Raw genomic sequence first — 21,230 nt, 5'->3', positions numbered from 1 at the left:
ACACGTCACCGTTGTGTTTCAATCGCGGAGGCAGAAGTAAGATTTAGGGAAAAAATGATATACTGGGTTGATTTGTTTTTTTTTTCTCCGGCTGATGATGATTTCTGGCAATATGAAGTCCTAGATTTTTCTTTATTAATTCAATGTCTGAGCTGTAAAGGACGAAGTAAAATACTCCAACCAATAACATTATCAGGATGAATAAATGGTAACTGGCTATTAAGATAGATATTATATACTTTTGATATTATGTTATATAAAGTATTTAAAATCTGCCAAGCAACAGCTCGTTCAAGTTATATTAATTCTATTTGAGACACTTATTTCAACTGTTGGCCTAAAGGGTTTCTCGTCCACAGCTACAGGGATTTTAAAACGAAGTGCCGTCCTACTTATTGACACGGGTTTCAAGTCTTACTTAGACAATGTCCGCCTCTGTCAAGAGCCATTTCAGCTGCCTCCGCCTTTTGGCTGTTTGCGCGCTCCTCTCGAAGGCTCTTACAATGATGACTGACTCTATTGTCAATTCTCAACAATTTAGTTTCAAGCGCTATTGTTCGAAACTTCTGAGAGTTGAAATTATTAATACTTAAGTACTTCATTTTGTTTTAAACGTTTGTCTGTTTCAGGTTTAGTAAGCTATTTAATGTTATTTAGCATTCGTGAGGGTTTATTGTATTACTAGTAATGTATTTTCCTAGAAATATACATTTGAAGAACTGTAATAACAATAAGAAATAAATATAATTCAAATGTAAAAATTAATATAATAACAATTATAATTATATATAAATTTAATTAAAATTATTAAATTATTTTCCTAATTAGTAAAGTTGAAAGGCCCACTTCTCGTCAATTAACTGGAAACAAATTCAAAATGCGGAAAAATATACGATTAAATTGGTCTGATTTTAACAATTGACCTCAATTCTGGATATATTTGGATAATTGAGTGCTGTCAACGTTTCAACACTGTCAATTAATATTACGAGCTTATCATTCTACGGAAATGATTTTTTAAATAAGTTTTGTTTTCTCCTTATCAAGCAAGCAAAGATAATCTATATAAAAAGTAATTAATATGAAAAAATTACAAACCTTGATTTATTTTAGTGTTGTAAGTCGGAAACTTTTCCGCGGAAAATTTCCCGCTCGGAAAATGACCGAGGTCTTTTTTCCGGAAAATTTTCCGTATTTTTTCGAAAAAAATAAAAAAAGTTTTTATTCCATGATAAGTCTAATATATTGTTTGCAAATTGAAATAAAGCGGTATTTTCGCCTCATTTTTTCGAATCTGAAAGTAAAACTAAACCTCTAGACTGATTAACAATGTAATGCTATTAATGGTTTGTAGTATGTTTACTGATATTAGACATTTTATATCGATAAAAAATGAAAAACATTAAAAATCCTTTAAAGGTAATTTATGTTTCAAATTTTTATTTTTCCGATTTGCGGAAAATTTTCCGCAATTCGGAAAATTTTCCGCAATTCGGAAAATTTTCCGGCAACTTTTCTGGAAAATTTTCCGCATTTTATTTTTCCGGAAAATTCTCATCCCTAATTTATTTCAAACTTTCAAAAATATGTTTTTTTAAATAAATCATTATTAGCCTTTAAACACCGTGTACAAATAACGTATATATTCCAGCTAACGAGTTATTAAGACCATTTTGCTTAAAACATTGAAATGAAATGATTAAATAACTGTTAATTTTTTCGTAAAGAAATTTCGTGCAAACCATAAGGTGGATCGAGAAAAAGTCCCGAGCTTGAAAATCAATAGGCGGCAACTCGTTTCTCGTGTGTGGTCCCTCTCTCGCCATCCAGCGCCGGATTCGCCAATGCTAGCAAAGTTGTTCTATCTTCCCGCTGGCGGCGCTGCGATCTTCACTGCAGCAGTGCTCCTCCACGAAGGCATTTTTTATATAAAAGGGTCGTGTTGGGCTTCTCCTCTCGGCATAATTCGGGGTTGCGCTCTTCAACGCGTCCGTCGCGCGTCAACCGCGTAGGGACTCTTGTCGATGTCTTTGAGCAAACCCAGTAGCGAAAAGTCAAATTTTAAAGTACCTTTAATCGTGGTTTAAATATTTAAACGTCTGGCGTTACGAAGGCTAATATTGGTCGCGATAGACGTAGAAATTGCAGCCACTTGAACCTTTTTCGCTACGTACACGATTTACTTTCACTTACGGATAACGCAACGGCTTACATTCCATTCTGAGGAGGATTGCGACGCCAGGTAGGCTCATTTTTCTTTTTGATATTCCCGTTAATTAATCTATCCATTTGATATACGAAAATGTTTGAATGTGGTTTTTGACTCAGATAGTCTATTCAGAGAACGTACGTGAATTGGATATGTTTCGATCTCTCTAAGCCTTTACACTTATTTATAACCGCAGAATTGATTATTCTACCGTATGTTTCCAAATAAAATTGGAATCTGGCCGCATAATTAGCCAAATTTATAGATATTCCGATATGAATACGGTAATCTTAGCTCTGTTTTGTACTCACGTCATTGTCCTGTAATGTATTGAGAATATATTTATATATTTGTTGTTTTTATATCATATACATCAAATCATAGTTATTCAAAGAAAATAGAACACGTTAATTCTATGTGTTTTTTTATATCTTTAAATGAAAGACATAAAGAAATGAGCCTTAAATACGTTTGTCATCCCTGAATTCCTCTTTCAAAAATTACCAGAAATATTTTTGTAAGAGGGTAAATAACAATAACCTCTTGTTAGAAATTAAGAGATATTTTAAATATTCTTAGAAACAATAGCCTTCCTTTTTTGGCTGTTTATTTCAGCACATGCTTTACGACGTTTCGACCCAAAATTGAACTATACTACTATTCGGAGTTGCATCTTCTAACGAGTAAATTTTTCAGGACAGATAGCTCCAAAGCGGATCGAGACACCTGAAGACAAACAAACAAAACACCATCTGTTGACTGAAAACGGAAATTTTTTGACGTGTATAACAATTTTAAAGACTTAATTTTTTTGAAATTACGTTTTCGTAAAAAGGGAAATAGACTTTTGAATATATCGGGATGTTAAAAATAAAAAAATTACAAAATAAATTCCTTATTTGAAACTTATTTTGAACAATTTTTAATATTAAAAATAATGTAAATACTTTAATGCGATTTTTTAATTTAGTTACTAAAAATAAAGAGTCATTTAAAAAATTAAAATTAATTATAAGTATTAAAATTATTTATAATATTTGATATTATAAAAAGTTTCCACCGTTTGTCAAGACAAAAGTGTAAGATGGTAATTAAGAATAATTATCTAAAAACATAAGCAAACAATAAAAAAGTAGACCATAGCAATGAAATCTAGTAATATGAATTACCACCGTCACGAGTGATCTGGTGCATTTAGTATCCCTATGTTGGCGAAGCCCGTACATTTAGCATCTCAAGTTGGTGACGGGTGGACTGGCAACAAAGCAGTATTCGAACTTTACTACCTTAGTTTCAAAATTATATATAGTAAAGCAATTTTTTATCCAAAATTTAAAGTTATGCAATTTTGTTACCAGACTGGCACAACTTTTAATATCTTTATGTAAGTTAATTGGTTTTGAAACTAAGGTGAGCTGAATTTTTTGGGATCCGGAAAATTAATATAATATTTTTAAAATAATTTGAATAATTAATCCGCAAGCTAAAATGAATAATCTGAAACTGATCTACATTTGTATAGTGGCTTGATTCTTGACGTCGAATTGGAAGACAAAAATCAAATCTTGTCTTTCTGTCCTGGTTATTTATTTTAATAAAAAAATATATTATTAAAGCTAATCAATACTTAATTAAATTAAGAATAACAATGTTTTTAGTACAACATTAAGACGTTTAATTATAGTATTTAAAAGAACGAGAGTTTAAATTATTTTGAAGAATGCAACGCTGTTATTTTAATAATAAGGCAAATCCTTCGTTTTAAGTTGTAGGTGTTACAAAATATCATTTTTACTAATTTTAAGTATTATCTAGAATTAATAAAAAAAATTGTAATACCCAATATTAATAAAAAAAATGTATTGCAAATAAATTATTTTTATTAATTATAGGTATTAAAAAATATTTTAAGTAATTTTGGTACTAAATAAACAAACGGGAACGCTAAAGTTTCGTTCCTTCTTAAATATTATCAATTGTTTACTATGTTAATTTGAAGGAAACGATTTCAAGATATGAATTGGTTCGTAAACCTATAATAAATCTGTGTCGCAAAAATATGCTTTTGTTCGAATAACGGTAAAATTGGGAGTGTTGATAAGAATATTCATAAACCAATAAAACGTGCTTTGTTGGCCATACTTAAAAAATATATCACATCATGTGAAGTCATTTTTATAATTCAATTTAAATTTAGTTTTTAGATGACTGATGATGTAACCCCCTTTTGGGATTTTACGTAATAACGTTGCGGTACCCAAATTTCCATTTAGAAGGTCAAGGTAACCATTTTCAAGGTCGAAATTACACCGTATAAAATTTATTTTTTATTATAATATTTTGGCAAGTTTTCGAGTTACACGTTTTGAATGTAGAGATCACTTTTGCCAACAGACGTTAAAAGAAATAAGTTTGGATTTTTGAACCGTCGTAGATCCTTCAAAACTTAACGCAAGCTAGGTAGGGAACACCGGATTGGCTGATATTTGAGCAAACGCCAAAACCGAATTATTCGTTGTCACTGAGTAACAGATAGCCATGGTAGACATAAATCAAGACCCATAATGGAGAACGTTGCGCCATCTAAGTAAACTGACCATTATATTTTCGGAAATAAAGTTTTGACAAAATGCTCGTTTAACATTTGTTTTGAAAAGATTTGAGCTTCTTAAATTTAAAAGAAACTTACTACTTGAAATAAATTGTCACATACATGAAAAACGGTCGGAAAAACCACAGTGACTTTTGAAGTCGCGAAATGGTATGGGTGGCAGCTATATTCTTAAGAAATGTTCCCTTTTTATTTACTCTTTTTTCTCTAACCCCTATGTCAAAAACTTTTCGAGGACGGAAAGCCATAACATTATTCATCATACATTTTACAGCCTGTTAATCACAGCTTCGGAGAAAGGTAGAAAAGTCATTTTTATAAAAAAAAAAAAACATGTGATAAACATGATTACAACTTTTTAATATAAATTTCCACAAAATAATTTTTAATTATTATGTTTATTTACTTCTTTTTCCCTTAATATTATATTGCACCTTTGGTGACACCTTGGAGCTAGAAAATTCTGATAAATCTACAATAGAACAAAAGTTGGTCAAGAGAATAAACTTTGTTTCGCGCCAATGCCTTTATTTCCCCTTACTATGTCCGCCATTGTCTCTGAGTGTGTAGTTCCTCCCAAGTTGATTGAGTCCTCCCTCCGGCTTCCGCAATGTGACCCCGATACCCCATCACTCATTCATCGGTTAAAGTTTTGAAACACAATATTGCATGCATGAAATTCCATTATCTCAGTGTTTAGTTAATATTACATTTATTATAATGGTATACTTTTAAAAGAAACATTCTTTTCACGAAAATAATTTTTGTTCTGTACAGAAATCGACATTCTGTAGAAAATGTCAGATTAATTGGTGATTTTCTTGCTTTATCTTGAAGTAACGAAAATCTACTGCCTTCAACCTTAGCTTGTTAAGGCCTCCGGCCAAATTTTGGCGCGAAGCAATTACTGCAGATCCACACATATTTGTAAAGGGCGAAAACCCTTTTACAAGATGCAGATTCATAACTATAATTTTAGTAAGGCCTCCAAATAGTTGGCCTACCTCCCCAAAAATCCTGGCGCCGCTACTGAGTGGTCATCCTTCAACGACCCAAAGCATTCTTTGCCTCCCAGACGCATTGTGTACAGGAGTTCGCTACCCACCCGCTGCTACTCGATGCAATTCCATAAGACGCTACCAGGCTGAAACACAAAAGATAAAATATCTCAAATAAATCAGTAAATGTTATTACTTTCGGCAAAGTATTTAAACTAGAATACAATTATTCAAATTTAACGTTATAAATGCTTGTTTAGTTAGAAAATTGTGAATTGTTCAAATATTTAGGAAACTTCTTAGGATTTGGACCAGCCTCAGATAACAATACATAGTCCGAAACCTTTTTTGTTTGAAATTTTATTTCTTAACGAAAACTCTCCGATATAATCTATAAAATATGGTGTATATCATTATTCAATGCAGTGTAAATATACTTATAAGTCAAACTTATACTTTAAAAACCAATTTTTAGAATGTTTGTGAAAAGACATTAACTACTCCTCTGAAATTCGAATTCAATTACAAAAGAAAATGGTTTTGAAAATAGTATTTTCTTCATTAATTAAATCCATATAAATATTTATGATAATGAATTTCCCGCCGCGAATGAGCTCGTGTTCGTTGGAATTGAAACCCGATACTGTAGAGCGAGCTTAAGGATAAGTTTGAAGTAATGAAGGTTCAAATATTTTTCTATAAAGAGCATAGGTTCTTTTTGATTGGATAATGATCATTTAATATTAGCTGGCCTTATTATAGTATCAAAGGCATTTATATTCATTATGAACTTTTATTTTACTTTAAATAAAAGTGTACCTATTTACATTTCCGTAACGGTAAACTACATATTTGAGTGACAAAATAGAATTTCCGTAAGCAACAGCTGTCCCATAATCGTTGCCATTTAACATTTGGATTTCAAACTATTTATATTTTTGCCATCAATTTAATATTTTTAGTAGTAAGTTATTCAATTTTAAATTGGAGAACCTTTTTTTATCCCAGAAATGTTTTCCTTAAATATTTTGAAAACACTATTCAATATGTACAATTCACTCTTGTTTACACAATGAAATGCGAACGCTACTTTGCAAAACTAGAGATCCGCAACGAGAATGGGACGCGGACGAGAAAGTTAAATTTTTGCGCCATCAGGTAGAAAGTAGAGAAATGTCTAGATTCTTAAGTGCCAAATCAAACATTTCACAATAATGCGAGCCCTAACCCACCGAGGAACCCTTGCCGAGATAGATTTAGTGCTTCCGCATTAAATACTCAAATCCTAAAAAGCGACGACAACGTATTTTGTATATTTCGCCAGGGTAAACTTCAAACTGCTCGAACCTTAGTTGAGAAAAGAAAAGAGACTTCATAAAAAATAGCTATCGTTGTTTTATCTGTTGGAAGTTAGGTCACTCGGCTAGACACTGTTGCTCGGAATTCAGAAATTGTAGGATTTGTAGAAGGGTACATAATATGGTAGTTTGTGATAAAAATCAGGCAAGGATAGACAAACCAACCGATAGTTATTGTAGTAGTGATAGCGCCGTAGTAGCTTGGTTCAAACCGGAGATAAAAATTAAATAAGACTGCAGTTTTACGAATGGCGAAAGCTATAGTCTCGAATCCAGCCCAATCAAAAAATAGAATCACAATAAGAATGGTTAGATAAAAGAGACACTGTTTGGGTGGGTAATTTTAGGCACAACCATTCGAAGGGCAGAACCGTTACACGTAGTGAATTATCTAACCACAGTTATGAAGATAATCGTGGAACAAAGGAACGTAGATCGCACCCTTAAACATTATTTTGAACTTGAAAGTTTGGATATCAATTACGAAAAGGATCCCATAAATAATAGCAAGCAAAAAATTTCAAGGAAACCACTGAGTTCAGAGAACTTTAGAGAAGGGAGATATTACGGGAAATTTCCTTGGAAGGTTGAGAAAATTGTGTTGCCCGATAACAAGGCCGTTGCTTTACGTAGAATTAAGGGGTTAGTTCATATGTAGCTCTTTACACGGAGTACAATGCGATCATTGACGAACAAATAGAGCTAGGTATAGTAGAGGAAACACCCCCACGAGATAGAAAATAGTAAGGAGGGGTTTATTACATGCCCCAGCATCTTGTCAAACGGTAACATAGGCGTAGAGCTCCCCCCCCCCCCCAATAATTTTAAAGACTGGGCCGAGCCCTCCCAATAATTTTAGATGTGATATCGAGCCCCTCCCAAAAATTGTAAGCATTGTTTGTGACAAATTTACTCCAAGTTTTTAGTATTGTCGAAACAAACAATTTCGTTCGTCCTGTGTCTTGCTTCAGTAGAAATACCTAAGCTATCAAGGTATTTACCAAATAGTCGCACGCAACTATCGTTGTAGTTTCAGACCAGGTGATATTTTTTACGAGCAAACGCTAGAGAACTTAAAGAATTCTAGCTTTATTTTATTTCTTCGTGATTCCGCTTCACTAACGTATATGTACTTCCAAAACTTACTCGAGTTGAAGAGGTTTGATAGGCTACCCATTTGTTTTGAAAAAAAGCTGCACGGATTTTCCGGAAAATTGATAAATTTGTTATCAAAGGTCTTCGGCTATCATCATCAGGTAATACTAAAAATACTTAAAATAAATAATTGAAAAAATTCGCCTAATAATGGATGGTGATAGGGCAAAGGACAGTAAAGGTCGTCAAGTAGAGAGGCAATCCAAACAGCGAAATAAAGGACGAAGCTTCCAAAATCGTTGGACAGAAGAATACCCGTGGATTTATTTTGATGAAGATAAGAAGAAAGTCTTCTGTTCGCTTTGTCAAAAAGCATTCGAAAATAACATTATCACTTGTAAAAAAAATTTAATTATTTAAAATCAAACGTGAACATATCGGAAAAGCTCAATTCAGCCCATAAAGTAGAAATGATATATTCCAGAAACGCTCTTCGCATTATATTTTCTAGTTTAAAATACCTTCTCGTCGAGGACACACCGAAACGGAGTAAAATTTTTATCAATTTGTGAAAACACGGTCTGAAGGCTTTTCATTACAGTCTTGGTTAAAACGAAAAGAAAAATTCAAGTGGATATCGCCTGAAATTCAGAACGAAATGTTACAAGCAATGCCGCAAGACGTGTTGCGGAATGTAGGGCATTCGATTCAGGGCGAGAGTCCACCGTACTTTTCGTTGATTATTGATGAAACTACGGACATTTCCACACAGGAACAAGTTAGCATTACAATTCGGCACGTAAATAACCGCCCTCAGGTTTTCGAAAATTTCCTGGGATTTTATCAGACCGAAAGCACAACAGCAGAGACACTACTAAAAATAGTGGAAGACGTTTTCAAAAGATTTAATTTATCCTTTTAAAATTGCCGAGGTCAGTGCTCCGACGGGGCAGCGAATGTATCTGGTCGTCTAAATGGCCTTCAGGAAAAAATGAAAACAAAGCAGCCGTCAGCAATTTATGTTAATTACTTTGCTCATTGTTTGAACCTAGCAGTGTCTGGCGTGATGGAACTTGTTACAATTGTGAGAGATTCTATGAACCTTGTCAAAGATTTTGTAAATTTCGTTAGGGAGTCTCCAAAACGCTGAGCAATTTTCAAAAATGTGCAACACGATGACCCTCAAGCCTTACGCTCTCTATGCCCAACTCGTTGGCTCTATCGTGTAAGTAGTCTTGAAAGCGTTGTAGAAAATTATCAAGAGTGTATGGAATTTCTTGAACAATTTGGAAATGTATGCAATGCTAACGTGTTGGCGTCGAAATGCAACGGATTCTTGAAGCAATTCATGAATTTTGGATTTTACATTTCGTTAAAAATTATTGAATATACTTTGGGTCCGGTCGAAGAAGTTAATGCCAAAATTCAAATTCCACAAATGTCTCTAAAAGCTCGATGTCCTTCGCGACGTTTTAGTTTCTCTTCGCAAAGAGGAATGTTTCGATAAACTGTGGCAGTTTTCGCTAGGTGAAACATCAAAGTTAGGCTTAGACGCCCCAATTTTACCACGGATACTAGGGTACCGAAAAGATTCGACACCAATTCTCAACCTCACGCTTTTGAAACTCCGAAAGATTACTACCGAAAAATCTTTTTCGATCTAGCAGACACTGACCTTTGCACAATTCACAAAATATATAAAAATTACGAAGGGTTTAAAAATTGCGCAATTTAGATCAGGCTGTAATTAACGCTCTTAACTCGTCGTTGAGTAGTGCAAGAAGTTGTGGAAGAAAGATATCCCGGGGATTTAAATTTTGATCGTCTGAACGTACATTTGAAAATGCTGTCAGACATTTGCAAAACTCGCAAAATAAAACCAAGTAATTTTAATGATATAAAGGATTTACATCTGAGAAATGAAGGTGTAATGACAACTTTCACTGAAGTAGTGTCATTAGTTAGACTATTTTACGTTGTTCCAGCTACCACCTGCACAGCTGAACGATCATTTTCGCATGCTACGCCGTCTTAAATCGTATTTGCAGTCAACTATGAAGCAAAAGGGATTAAACCACTTAGCAATACTACATTGCAGTCATTGCTATAAGGAAATCCTTGATGAACTTTCACTTGAAAAGCTCATAAACGAATTAAGTTAAAAAAAATTATCAACGACGAAATGTGTTTGCAATTTACAGTTAGGCCTATGTTTTACATTGTAACGTGGTATAATAAACTAAATGCCCTAAAACAGTGCATTTCTTTTAAACACAATAGCCTCACGAAGGATAATGGCTACACCAAGGGCCCGAATTGTGTGAAGCAGCGTCGTTTGGTAAACTAAAAAAGAACTGATTGGCACTGAAACGCATTTTAAGACCTTAAATATAAATTTATAATTATCAATAGGAAATGCAAATTTCAAAATATTCCGCCGAAATTATGTGGATTAAAGATTTTAATTGTTTCATATTTTATCCCACAGAGGGCGTAAATATATAGACGACAATAAAATTACATTAATGTTACTAGACTGGTAGTTTCCTGCAATTTTTAGTTCGTCGCGTAACCTTCTTTACTCTTAAAGGTTGTTTTCACGAACTTTCGAAATTTTACGTAATAAAGAACCAGTGTGTTGTCTCGGAGAGGCTTTCTTACTTGCTTAAATTTATATATATTTGATTAGCTGAACAAATGTGCTAAAAGGTGTGTTGCTTATAAAACTTAAAGTAAGTGCCAATGATTTTACTAATTACGTCGATTTTAAGAAAATTCGTGAATTATGCATTCTTTGACTTATGATTTATGTCGGTATAAAGTATAATGTTAAGGTTGAAACGACCTTTTTAAGCGGTGTATGCCTATTCAATGTAGTCCATACGATGATATAAGTTAAAATATTTTACCATGGTTCTGTGTAATGGACGGACGGCCCGAGCCCCTCCAATAATGCTTCAAACTCTTAAGTCTCTACGCCTGGTTACATTGAACCACGCTTCGTCGAAAGTAACGGTATGCAATATTTAAACGATTGTTTCGAGCAAGGCCCTAGTTTAAACCCAGATATTTTGCTCCTCTTACTTCAATTCCGAAATCACAAAATCGTCTTTGTTAGTGACATAGAAATGGTCTTTTTGATGGTAGCGTTAGCCGAAGAGGATAGAGATAGCGTACGATTTTTGGGTGATCTTAGATAAATGCAAAATTAAAGAAAATGAAACTAAAACCTATAGATTTGCGTGAGTACCTCTCGGTGTTAACTCTTAACCTTTTTAACTGTCAGCATCGATAAAATTTCATTTAGAACGTAGCGAAGTAGAAAACGCGAAGGTTAAAGAAGAGATAGACCAATCGCTATAAGTAGACGACCTTTCGAGTGGGGGAAATAGCGTAGAAAGCGCGTTTCAGTTATACAAGGGATGCGCCGAATTAATGTTAAAAGCCCAAAGGAAGCTTATGAAGTGAGAAACCAATTCGCTTCATTATTAAAGACAGATGTGGGAAGATTATGAAAATTCGGCCCAAACCAGTTTATTTCGATTGTATGATCGGGCAAATAAAATCAAAATATTAGGGATGGAGTGGAATATCCATCAGATAGCATTTCGTTAAATTTTTCCAAATTAATTGAAAGACCAAAGAAATCCCTAAAACAAAGAGATCAGTACTTAGTATAGTAGCGCAAATTTTCGATCCTATATGGATATTAACGCCATTTACCTTCAGGGAAAAACTCTTGTTCCAGGAATTATGGAGAATTAAGTCAGATTGGGATAAAAATTTGGGCAACGAAATAAAGGTGGATTTCGAAATTTTTTGCGGGGATTTAGAAGAATTAAATAACCTAGTCTCCCCAGAAATTTTTTTCACGAAACCGACGCGACGATGAAATAATAGAGAGAGAAATACGCTGCTTTTGCGACGCTAGTACAACGGCGTACAAGATTTCTGTTTACGTTAGATACGTTAATTCCAATCAAAAATAGGTGTGTCGCTGATAACCTCTAAATCAAAATTTGCCCCTTTAAAGAAACGGAAAACCAATCGGAGCTATCAGCCCCATACTAGAGCTTATGGGATGCCTCTTAGGTGCTACGGTGGTTGATGATATTAAAGGGTTTTAAAACAGAAAATAGACAAAATTTACATGTTTACTGATTCTTTAGTGTTGGGTTAGAGGAGTAGAAAAGTTATGGAAGCCCTTTGTAGTCATTAGGACACTAGAAATTAGAAAGCTGTCAGAAATAAACAGCTGGGCTCATTGCCCGGATTCAAAAGCCCGCCGATTAGCCTACACGGGGAATCACGGCGTGGGCTGGAGGATTTTGGGAAAGACTAACAAGGAGAGTACCCGAGGTGTTTATTGCCGATTTTATTCAATGAGATATGAAATTTCCCAAAAGGAGACGCTGCACTACCCATTCGATTTTGCCATGGCAACCAAAAATGGTTTTGACCACTTAAAACAAAAATTAACTTTTTTATTTATTTTACCCAAAAATTGTAATAATTTTACCCAAAAATTGTAATAATTTTACCCCAAAAATGTTCTAGTTTACCCAAACTTGATGAAATGTACTTAAATGATGTCCAAATAGAGCGTTCTATAAAATCGGCCCAAAACCGGCCAAACTTTTCATACAGACTATAGAGCTAGTCCAGTAGGCAGGTTTGGCGTAGAACCAGCCATACCGGTAAAGCCACCTGGTTAAATCCGGTTATCGCCACTTGAAAAAAATCCAGATTTTTGTGGCTTTTTTTTAAAAAAAAATTACAATATGAATATTTTAGTAAATTAATAGTTTTTAATTAGAAATTTAGTGTATTTTTTGTTTCATATTTAGAAACCGGTTTACTTTTATCAGTTTTTCGGTAGGTTTAAACAAGGATTCTATATTTTAGAAGGATAGGAAGTTACTAGGTTCCCCTGTATAAACGGCCTGGCGGGAAGAGCGTGGAGTTTAACAAAAGTGACGTCACTTTTACCACTTTTACTCACCCCCAAGGCCAAATCGTTCACTGGCGAAATGGGCTTTGGCGCCTTCACGAATAGCAATATTTGACCTCGGCTGGGTAATTTTTGGAAGGAGCCACTGCGCAGTGGCGCGTTTTCTTCCCGAAGCGCCATCACTTCCTATCCTTCTAAAATATAGAATCCTTGGTTTAAAGTTCCAAAGCTCGCTGCCTCGCTTCTGTCGGTGCGTCATACACAAAAACTAGGGGGAATTTCCCGAGGAAATCAAAAGAATTCAGTTATTTTATATAGTTATTTCGCTTTATTTGTTTAGTTTCTTATTTACGACAATAACTGCAGACAATTTCTACTTACATAAGTATAAGGTACTGTTTATAGTTTAGCCGAATATAACCAAATACTCATTCTCATATCATCAGTGGAAGACAATCGGAAATTTGGTCGCTAGGTTTCCAAATACGCTAAAAACGGGAATCTTACATATTCGAAATTTGAGCTCTCATGTTCTTCAATCATAATTTTACTATATTAATCGATGAAATCTAATTTCTTAATACATGCTATTTCATTTCTTTATTTTCTTTAATACATGTTCTTTAATACATGTTATGAAATTTCTTTAATACTTGTTATTTAATTTCTGTAATAAATGTAATTTTATTTTTTACTTTAAGTTATTTAATTTCTTTCATACATTTAAATTAAATTCTTTAAAGCATGTTATTTAATATCTTTTATATTTAATTTAATTTATTTTTTAATACATAATATAATTTATTTTATTTAAGACATGTTATTTAATTTCTTTTAATATAAGTTAAATTAATTTGTTTAAATTTTTCAGTTAAATTATTTAAATATAAATTTTTATTTTCATTTAGTTTATTATAATCTTTTTCTAATATTTAATGCCATTAAAAAATTTTTTTTGTTAAATAAAATTTATGTTTTCGAAGCCTGGCAATGAAACGCAGAACTATTTTACAGCTCTATAATCTCAACTACAAATGGAAAACAAAATATTATCTAATTTTGGTTGTAAGGTAAACAGTACATTTTTAAAATACCCATATAATGCCTACAGAAATTTTACAAAAATTATCGTACAATATATTTCACCGATCAATCGCCAACTATTTGAAGAATTGAAATATTTTCTGGTTTGCGTGTTTGGTCCTTACGTGAAAATTAACGGAAGATTTCGGCTATAGTTTTAAGCTTATTGCAGTTACTTCTTTTGTTGTGTATGGTGTAGTTCTGAAACATATTTATTTAAAAAAACGTAAATAGAAAGTTAGACAGATTAAACTAATCTCAAACAATAACAGGCCCAGATGGACCAAAGCGGCTGGTCGGCGATCACAGACTGCCCATGCTCAAGGGGCCACCAAATTTATTATTAGAAATTTTAATATTTAAGTTATTTTTATTACCACACCACTCGGTAAGGGGCCCACTCTTCAGTTCCTTGCCGAGGGCCCCCAAAGGAGCCCGTCCGGGCCTTAACTAAAAGAAGCTCTAACCAATTTCGCCTACACATTTTCGGGGTGTGGCCTAAATGCGTATTTCTGTCTTATATATCTTGTTTTAAACAAATTAGAAATTAATTTTTTGTAATAAGCTTATTTTTCATTTAACTAAGATCAGCGTGTAGCATTTTACGCATCATATGTTAAACATTAAAATTTGATCGATATTTTCAAAAAGTACTCGCTCAGCCCAAAACGTGTATAGTATTCAACTAAATCCTAGTTATTACATTGATAATCGCGCCACTCCGCTGATCGATGTCAGTGAGAGTAACGTTGAAAGCTTTTCTAATATCAGTAATATATGATTCTTCAGTCGCCGAAAGCATTTTCATGTAATTGGGGTCCGAGATCTAACTTCTTGCTGGTTTGGCCTCAAACAACTTGTTAAAAAGGGCGATATTCCCCTGATGACGGGTATTAATGTAAACATTTACAAGATAAATGCATCTATAAAACCCGATATGGGTGGAGTAAAATAACACGAGCGTCGCTTGCGGGTTTGAGGCCCAGCGGTGTCGTTCAGTAATTAGTTTTCGTAAATTGTATTTTTCTCTGAGTTAGTGGCATAGGGTCAAATGGGAGCGACGTAAATATAAAACCTTTTAAGGTTCCAAAAACTCGAAATCGCAATAACCGGCGACTATTACCAAAGGCTGATAATTTCGTCTTCCGTCTACAAAATTATACGCTAGATAAATGGGTCGCTCTGAAGTGATATAAGATTTGAGTTAGGTCAAATATATGTTTTTACTTAAAAATCGATTACACTCTTAAAAAGCTAGTAAAAGATATTTCTTTAATACCAATATTTTCGTATTAAAAATTAAAAATTAATTAAAAGAGTAAAGCATATATATTTATGTTTTAAAAAATATTTTTATTTTGATAGAAAAAGCTAAATCTTTCGATTTAAATGAACACATTATTGTTAAATTGTTAGCTTAAGTGCAAAGCCCCGTTGGGCAGATCACTCCACTTTCGGGTACATACTTAATCAGATTTAAGCCGATTAAATGTATTCATCGTGTCAATCGCGATTAAATTTTTAATCCGATTTAAGCACGTTTTAGTCTAGATTTAATCGACTTAATCGTGATTAAATAACGATCTAAATTTTGAAAATACTTTTTATCTCGATTTAATCAGGATTTAATCGATCAAAAGTGCAAACCTAATCATTGAAGTGAACTGCCGACGGCCAAGTCCGTAAGTTACAGATCATTAATGTTATATCTGTTATCGTATTTTAAAAATGACCCCGTTTAAACCACGGGCAGATAATACTCGCCAACAAGAAATTCCACGAATGTTTAGTTCAATGTTGACTAGCTTAGTTCTATATTACATTAATATCAATCGTAACAATCAGTTAATAATAATTACTAGCTAGGCACCACATAAGGCCCAAGTCAACTGGTGACTTTTAATTCTTTCATTTAGGTGGTTTAAATGCGTAGGAGGGTGGTGGTAAGCCACGCGAAACCAACAGCTCCCTACACTTATTATTACTGTTTATGGGAACGGAAAACCGAAGAGCTCGGGAAAAAACGCCTTCCGAGTAGAGTTTGCGGGTTTCCACTCATTTCCACAAGCTGGGATCAAACTTGGTTCTTCTTACTACGAGTTGGTGCCATGTTATATTGAATAAGTAATATTGTCCAACACCAAATCATGTCTTTCAACATGGTTAAGGTAGTAAACTGAATTTCCCTACGGTCAAATTCTTATACCATGTTATTTAGTAACGAAGAATAAAAATTTTATTATGGTTAATTACTATATTTTCAATTGTACGTAAAATATAATGTAACGTTTATATAGACGGTAAAATAAATGGGGGTGGAATTCTAAACCGTCATTGCCACTTAAAAACTGGACACTAGCCAGGAAGGGAACACCGGAATGGTTGGTAGTGGAGCATGGGCAGAGACCGATTTTTTACTGTCGCCGAGTAACAAATAACTAAATCGTGATTCTTCGTGGAGAACGTGGTGCCATCTAAGTAAACTGACCGTTATATTTCTGGAATAAAAGCTTGACAAAATGGTTGTTTAACTGTAAATTTACCGATAACTTGAATTTTTTAAATTAAAATACAAATTGTTAATTGAGATGAATCGTAATAGACGTAAAAAACAGTTGAAATGACTTCAGTGACAATTAAAGTCGCTAAGCGGTGAGGCTGGCAGCCATGCTGTCACGAAACATTCCCCCTCTTTCCCACCCCAAATTCAAAAACCCCTCAGAGTCTGGGAAGCCGTTGGAATTTATTTTACCGTCTATTTATTAATTTTCTTTTTTTTGTTTGCAGGTAGTGTAATGCACACGTGAGAAGAATGTCATTTATATCAGGTGCAAAGAAATTCTCTTACAGTTCGAGTCTGAACCTCGGTTACCCTGAGGAAAGACAACAAACGCCGCAAGGGGTCACGTCTCATAATCGTCCTAGTGCTTGGTCCAACTTCAGTCGCTTCAAGCTGACACTTAATTAAAAGATACTTTATGTCTGAGAACTCGCATCGTTGCTGGCCGACCAATCCTTCGAGGATTCGGAAAAAAACTTTGCTTCGACATCATCGTTGAGACCGTCTCCTTTGCATACGCGCTTCTGTCTGAAGCAAGTGACGTAGCCGCCAGCTATACACTATAATTTTATTAGCAATTCCTTTAACATAAGTAATATAACATTATTTTGCCAAACATTTAACCAATTGTTTAATCGACATCAGAAATGTATGATTATGTTCCATAAGTGTGTCAATTAGTGGAAATAGTTATTGGGGGATGTCGGTGTTTCTTCGGCTTGACCACGAGGCACTTGGTCTGAAGTCAACCAAATATGCGCGGTCATTCTAGAATTGGACTTAATACAGATTGGGAATTTACACACTTTTGTGAAGTTAAAATATTAAATTACGTGTAGACTCAAGCGAAACAAGTGAGAGACCAATGCCTGTTTGATTATATTGCTAGCATCTGACTGTCGGTTAAGTATTAAGTTTCCCAAGAACTATCTCGCCAATAGGCAATTGAAGAATATGAAAATATATCATAGTTTATAGCCAAAGTTTTCACTGAAGCGAAAAATACTTTCCCAATACGAGAGATCTTTCAAAATTCAAGGCATTGTTTAGTCAAAGCAATTGCTTTATAAATGATAAAATTCACCAAGTTAAATGGTATGCATTGAAAAAAATTCTTCATATCAATTGAAGTTGAAAATGAAATTTTTGTGAATATAAGAATCTTGACACTCCGCAAACAAAAGTGGAAAAGTGTGTAACGTTTCGGTAACATTTATTTAGAGCTTAACTCGGTCTAGCAGGAATGCTCGTTTATCATTTATAAAGTTTTACTTTCTGGAAGTTTTTATTTTTAATTTATAATTTTTATAATTTGTTTAAAATTAGTGAATGACAAGTAAAATAAATAATCAGCTAGGCTAATACCCAAGGCACCACCTTAGAATCAAGTCATCTACCGACTATTAATGCCTTTAAACAGGTGGCCGGGTTACAATACGTAGGAGGGTGGTAGCAAGCCCTTCATGCCACGCGAGCCAACAGCTCCCTACACTAACTATTACCGTTAACCTCGACAAGTTTTTATGCGAAGGGGAAACCGAAGAACTCGGGGGAAAACCCCTTTAACCAGTGGGGAGAGAACTTGCAAACTCAACGCAGGAGTAGTTCCGAGTTTTCACCCAGTGCCACAAGTTGGGATCGAACCCGGCTCCTCTTGCTGCGAGGCGAAAGCGCTAAACACTCCGCCACCCCACTAACAAAATGTTAAAGCATCCATATCCCTTTTTGGCTGCAGTGGTTTCTGCCACGATAAATATGCTATAAATAGCAAGAAAACTTAGAGGAAACCAACTCGGAAGTAGCAACTCGCAAGAATGTATAGCTTTCATCACCTTTATCGTCCATCCGAATTTTGGAATCAACCTATTCCTACATAGCAGAGTGTATGCTTTGAATCTATATGTATCCTATAGTAGACACATGAGCCGGTTAAAAGACCGGTAAATAAATACACCGTACACTAACAAGACTAGTTTTAGCCGCTATAATTGTTGTAGTATATCTATTCGTCATTTGAAAAGACCGGGTTTACATATGTTCGAGTAGATAATATAAAAATTGTGTCTAAATAAAGTGTCGAGCTCACATCTCAATGAATCTGATAATAAAAAAATTAACAAAACGTATGTAGCCCAAATAAGAGGTTTAACTATATACACTATAACAGCTCAACTGTTCAAACATTATCCAATAATTATAATAAATACAAATCCTTACTAGCGCTTCCTACGGCCAACTGATCAGTTTATTGAGGTAGATATTTTTAGATACCTAAAGATAATCAGTTAGTCAGATCTGGTCACCCAGCCTCCTGTTTAAAGGCATTAACAACCACTAGCTGATTATTATGATAATTAAACTATTTATTCCCCACATAAAAAAATCTGATATCATATTTCTTCTGATTCAATATACACTCTTTTACGCGCGTCTTTCCCCCCATCAAGGACCCTCCCACGATTTTCTCCACAGGCAGCTGCCATAGACGTACTGCACGTAGCTCTTCCGTGGAAAGTTCTTTCCCCCAAAACCCGTTATCTCGCGTGTAGCACGGTAATGGCGACTCCCATGAAATACGCGCGTTAAAGAATCTATAGGAAGTTACCGATCTTAACTCATCCGCTATAATTTATCTCATTATATTCAAAAGATATATTATCTCGTGGAAGCAAATCATAATAAACAGTTTTAAAAATTTCGATAGGAATTTAAACGAGGGATACCTCAAATCTATAACAGTAATGTTCCCGCTCTATCGGTCAGTTAACATTCAATTAAGAATAGTTTCGGGCTTCAATTATCTTGTTTCCGTTTCCTTCTATATCTTCGAATGTGATAATATCTGAACGTAAATGCAATTATTCTGATATTTTATCACAACTATTTTCTGGGTTTAGGGAACGCAACTGTTATCTAGGAATCGGTTGGAAGCACTGACAAGGAGACATCCGGAAGTGTAAACCACCGATTTTGTTCAAACTCGGGGGATTGGTAGCCCTTCATGTATCATGAAAAATCCTAAAGGGAATTTATTCAATGGGCAACCATTTTGCCATGGCAACGAAAAATGTTTTTGACAACACAAAATATTTATTTTCCCATTGAAAATAACAAGGGATTTTGACCTCAAATTGATCAAAAGTTGATCAGTTTTGATGGTTTTTTTGTCAATTTTTATTTTAATAATAATAATAATAATAAAATAATTTCGATATAAAATATTTCCTAGGAATGTTTAATCTTTAATATTGTTTGCACTTCTATTTGTAGTCCGTGCTAGTGCTAAGTAGCAGTTTCTGAATTATGAGTGAAACCAAGCAGTTCGTTTCCAGCATTTCGACTGCGGGAAGGAATAATTTGCCATTATCAAAAAGTGCTTTGCATTCCGCCGCTATAGTCACGTCAGCCTTCGTTTGCTACGTGAACGCCCTCTACTGTGGATTAGTTTTTGATGACGTAGTGGCCATTAAGGAAAACAAAGACATTCGAACACGAACGCCGATCGTTAACATCTTTCTTAATGATTTCTGGGGGACACCCGTAAGAAAGGTAACTTTACTTACTTACACGACTTCGCATTAGCAATGGTTTATAAGGCTAAATGTCTATGTCATACCACCATCAACGATCGTTCGCCAAAAACGGACCAAAATTTAGGTTCTCCATTTAAGCACTTATGGTAATAGTTAGATAATAGGACTCTCCGTTGACGTCACGCGTGCTAATTTTTGATAGCGTGTCGAAATATGGAAATGGTGTTCTTGAGGATCAATTTAAAGAAAGGCTCAGTCAAAAAATATTACAAAACGCTTTTGATTGCTGCTTTACAAAAAGATAGATAAAGTGACTATTCTGCCATCTATACTAAGATATAGAGTTAAATAATAAAATTTACAAATTGTTTTTAAAATACGATTACTGTTTTTTAAAGTATTGTGTATTGAAATATGAAGAGTAAAAACCCCTTGAGCTATGCGAAATAATAGCTTTGGTAACATATTATAAAGTTTTTCGTCTCGATTTAAATATTTCAAAGGAATGAGGAAATGTTAAGATCAGCCACTGATACGATGGCACTACTAAGTTGTAGGGGTTAATCTATTTTAAACAATGAGAAATGAAAAAGCACTTGATTATCCATTGGTGGAAATAAATTAACAACGCAAGTACTTAGTGGCGCCATCTAATCGGTGGCTGCTCTGTAAAGTTTATTAATTAATTAATACACAAAAATTAAAACACCTTTTTACATAAAAAATCCCTTAGAACTAAATTTATATTACACATAAGGGGGTAAAATTGACGAGGTGTGCTTATTTGTCTTGGAATGACTTCCTTACTATGATTTGCATACATATCGGCTTG

General features: G+C 34.2%; 1 protein-coding gene across 2 annotated transcripts in view; it reads left to right on the top strand.

Moving 5' to 3' along the window:
* The first annotated feature begins 2,023 nt into the window (after nucleotides 1-2,023).
* LOC149928561 (protein O-mannosyl-transferase Tmtc3-like) overlaps nucleotides 2,024-21,230 on the top strand; it is a 43,693-nt gene continuing 24,486 nt past the window's right edge. The window contains exons 1-3 of one of the 2 annotated variants that reach the window (XM_090159120.1): nucleotides 2,024-2,242; nucleotides 17,093-17,229; nucleotides 20,136-20,414. In XM_090159120.1, the coding sequence (XP_090015246.1) occupies nucleotides 20,169-20,414 (246 nt within the window). In that variant the 5' untranslated portion in view covers nucleotides 2,024-2,242; nucleotides 17,093-17,229; nucleotides 20,136-20,168. Of the gene's footprint in view, nucleotides 2,243-17,092; nucleotides 17,458-20,135; nucleotides 20,415-21,230 lie in introns of both variants that reach the window. The other variant, XM_090159119.1, reaches the window with a different exon arrangement.

This window comes from Leiobunum rupestre, chromosome 9, assembly GCF_980474605.1.
Source record: "Leiobunum rupestre chromosome 9, qqLeiRupe1.1.hap1, whole genome shotgun sequence".
NCBI lineage: Eukaryota > Metazoa > Arthropoda > Arachnida > Opiliones > Sclerosomatidae > Leiobunum > Leiobunum rupestre.
The sequence above is the reverse complement of the archived record's forward strand: the minus strand, read 5'-3'. Positions and strand labels throughout refer to the sequence as shown.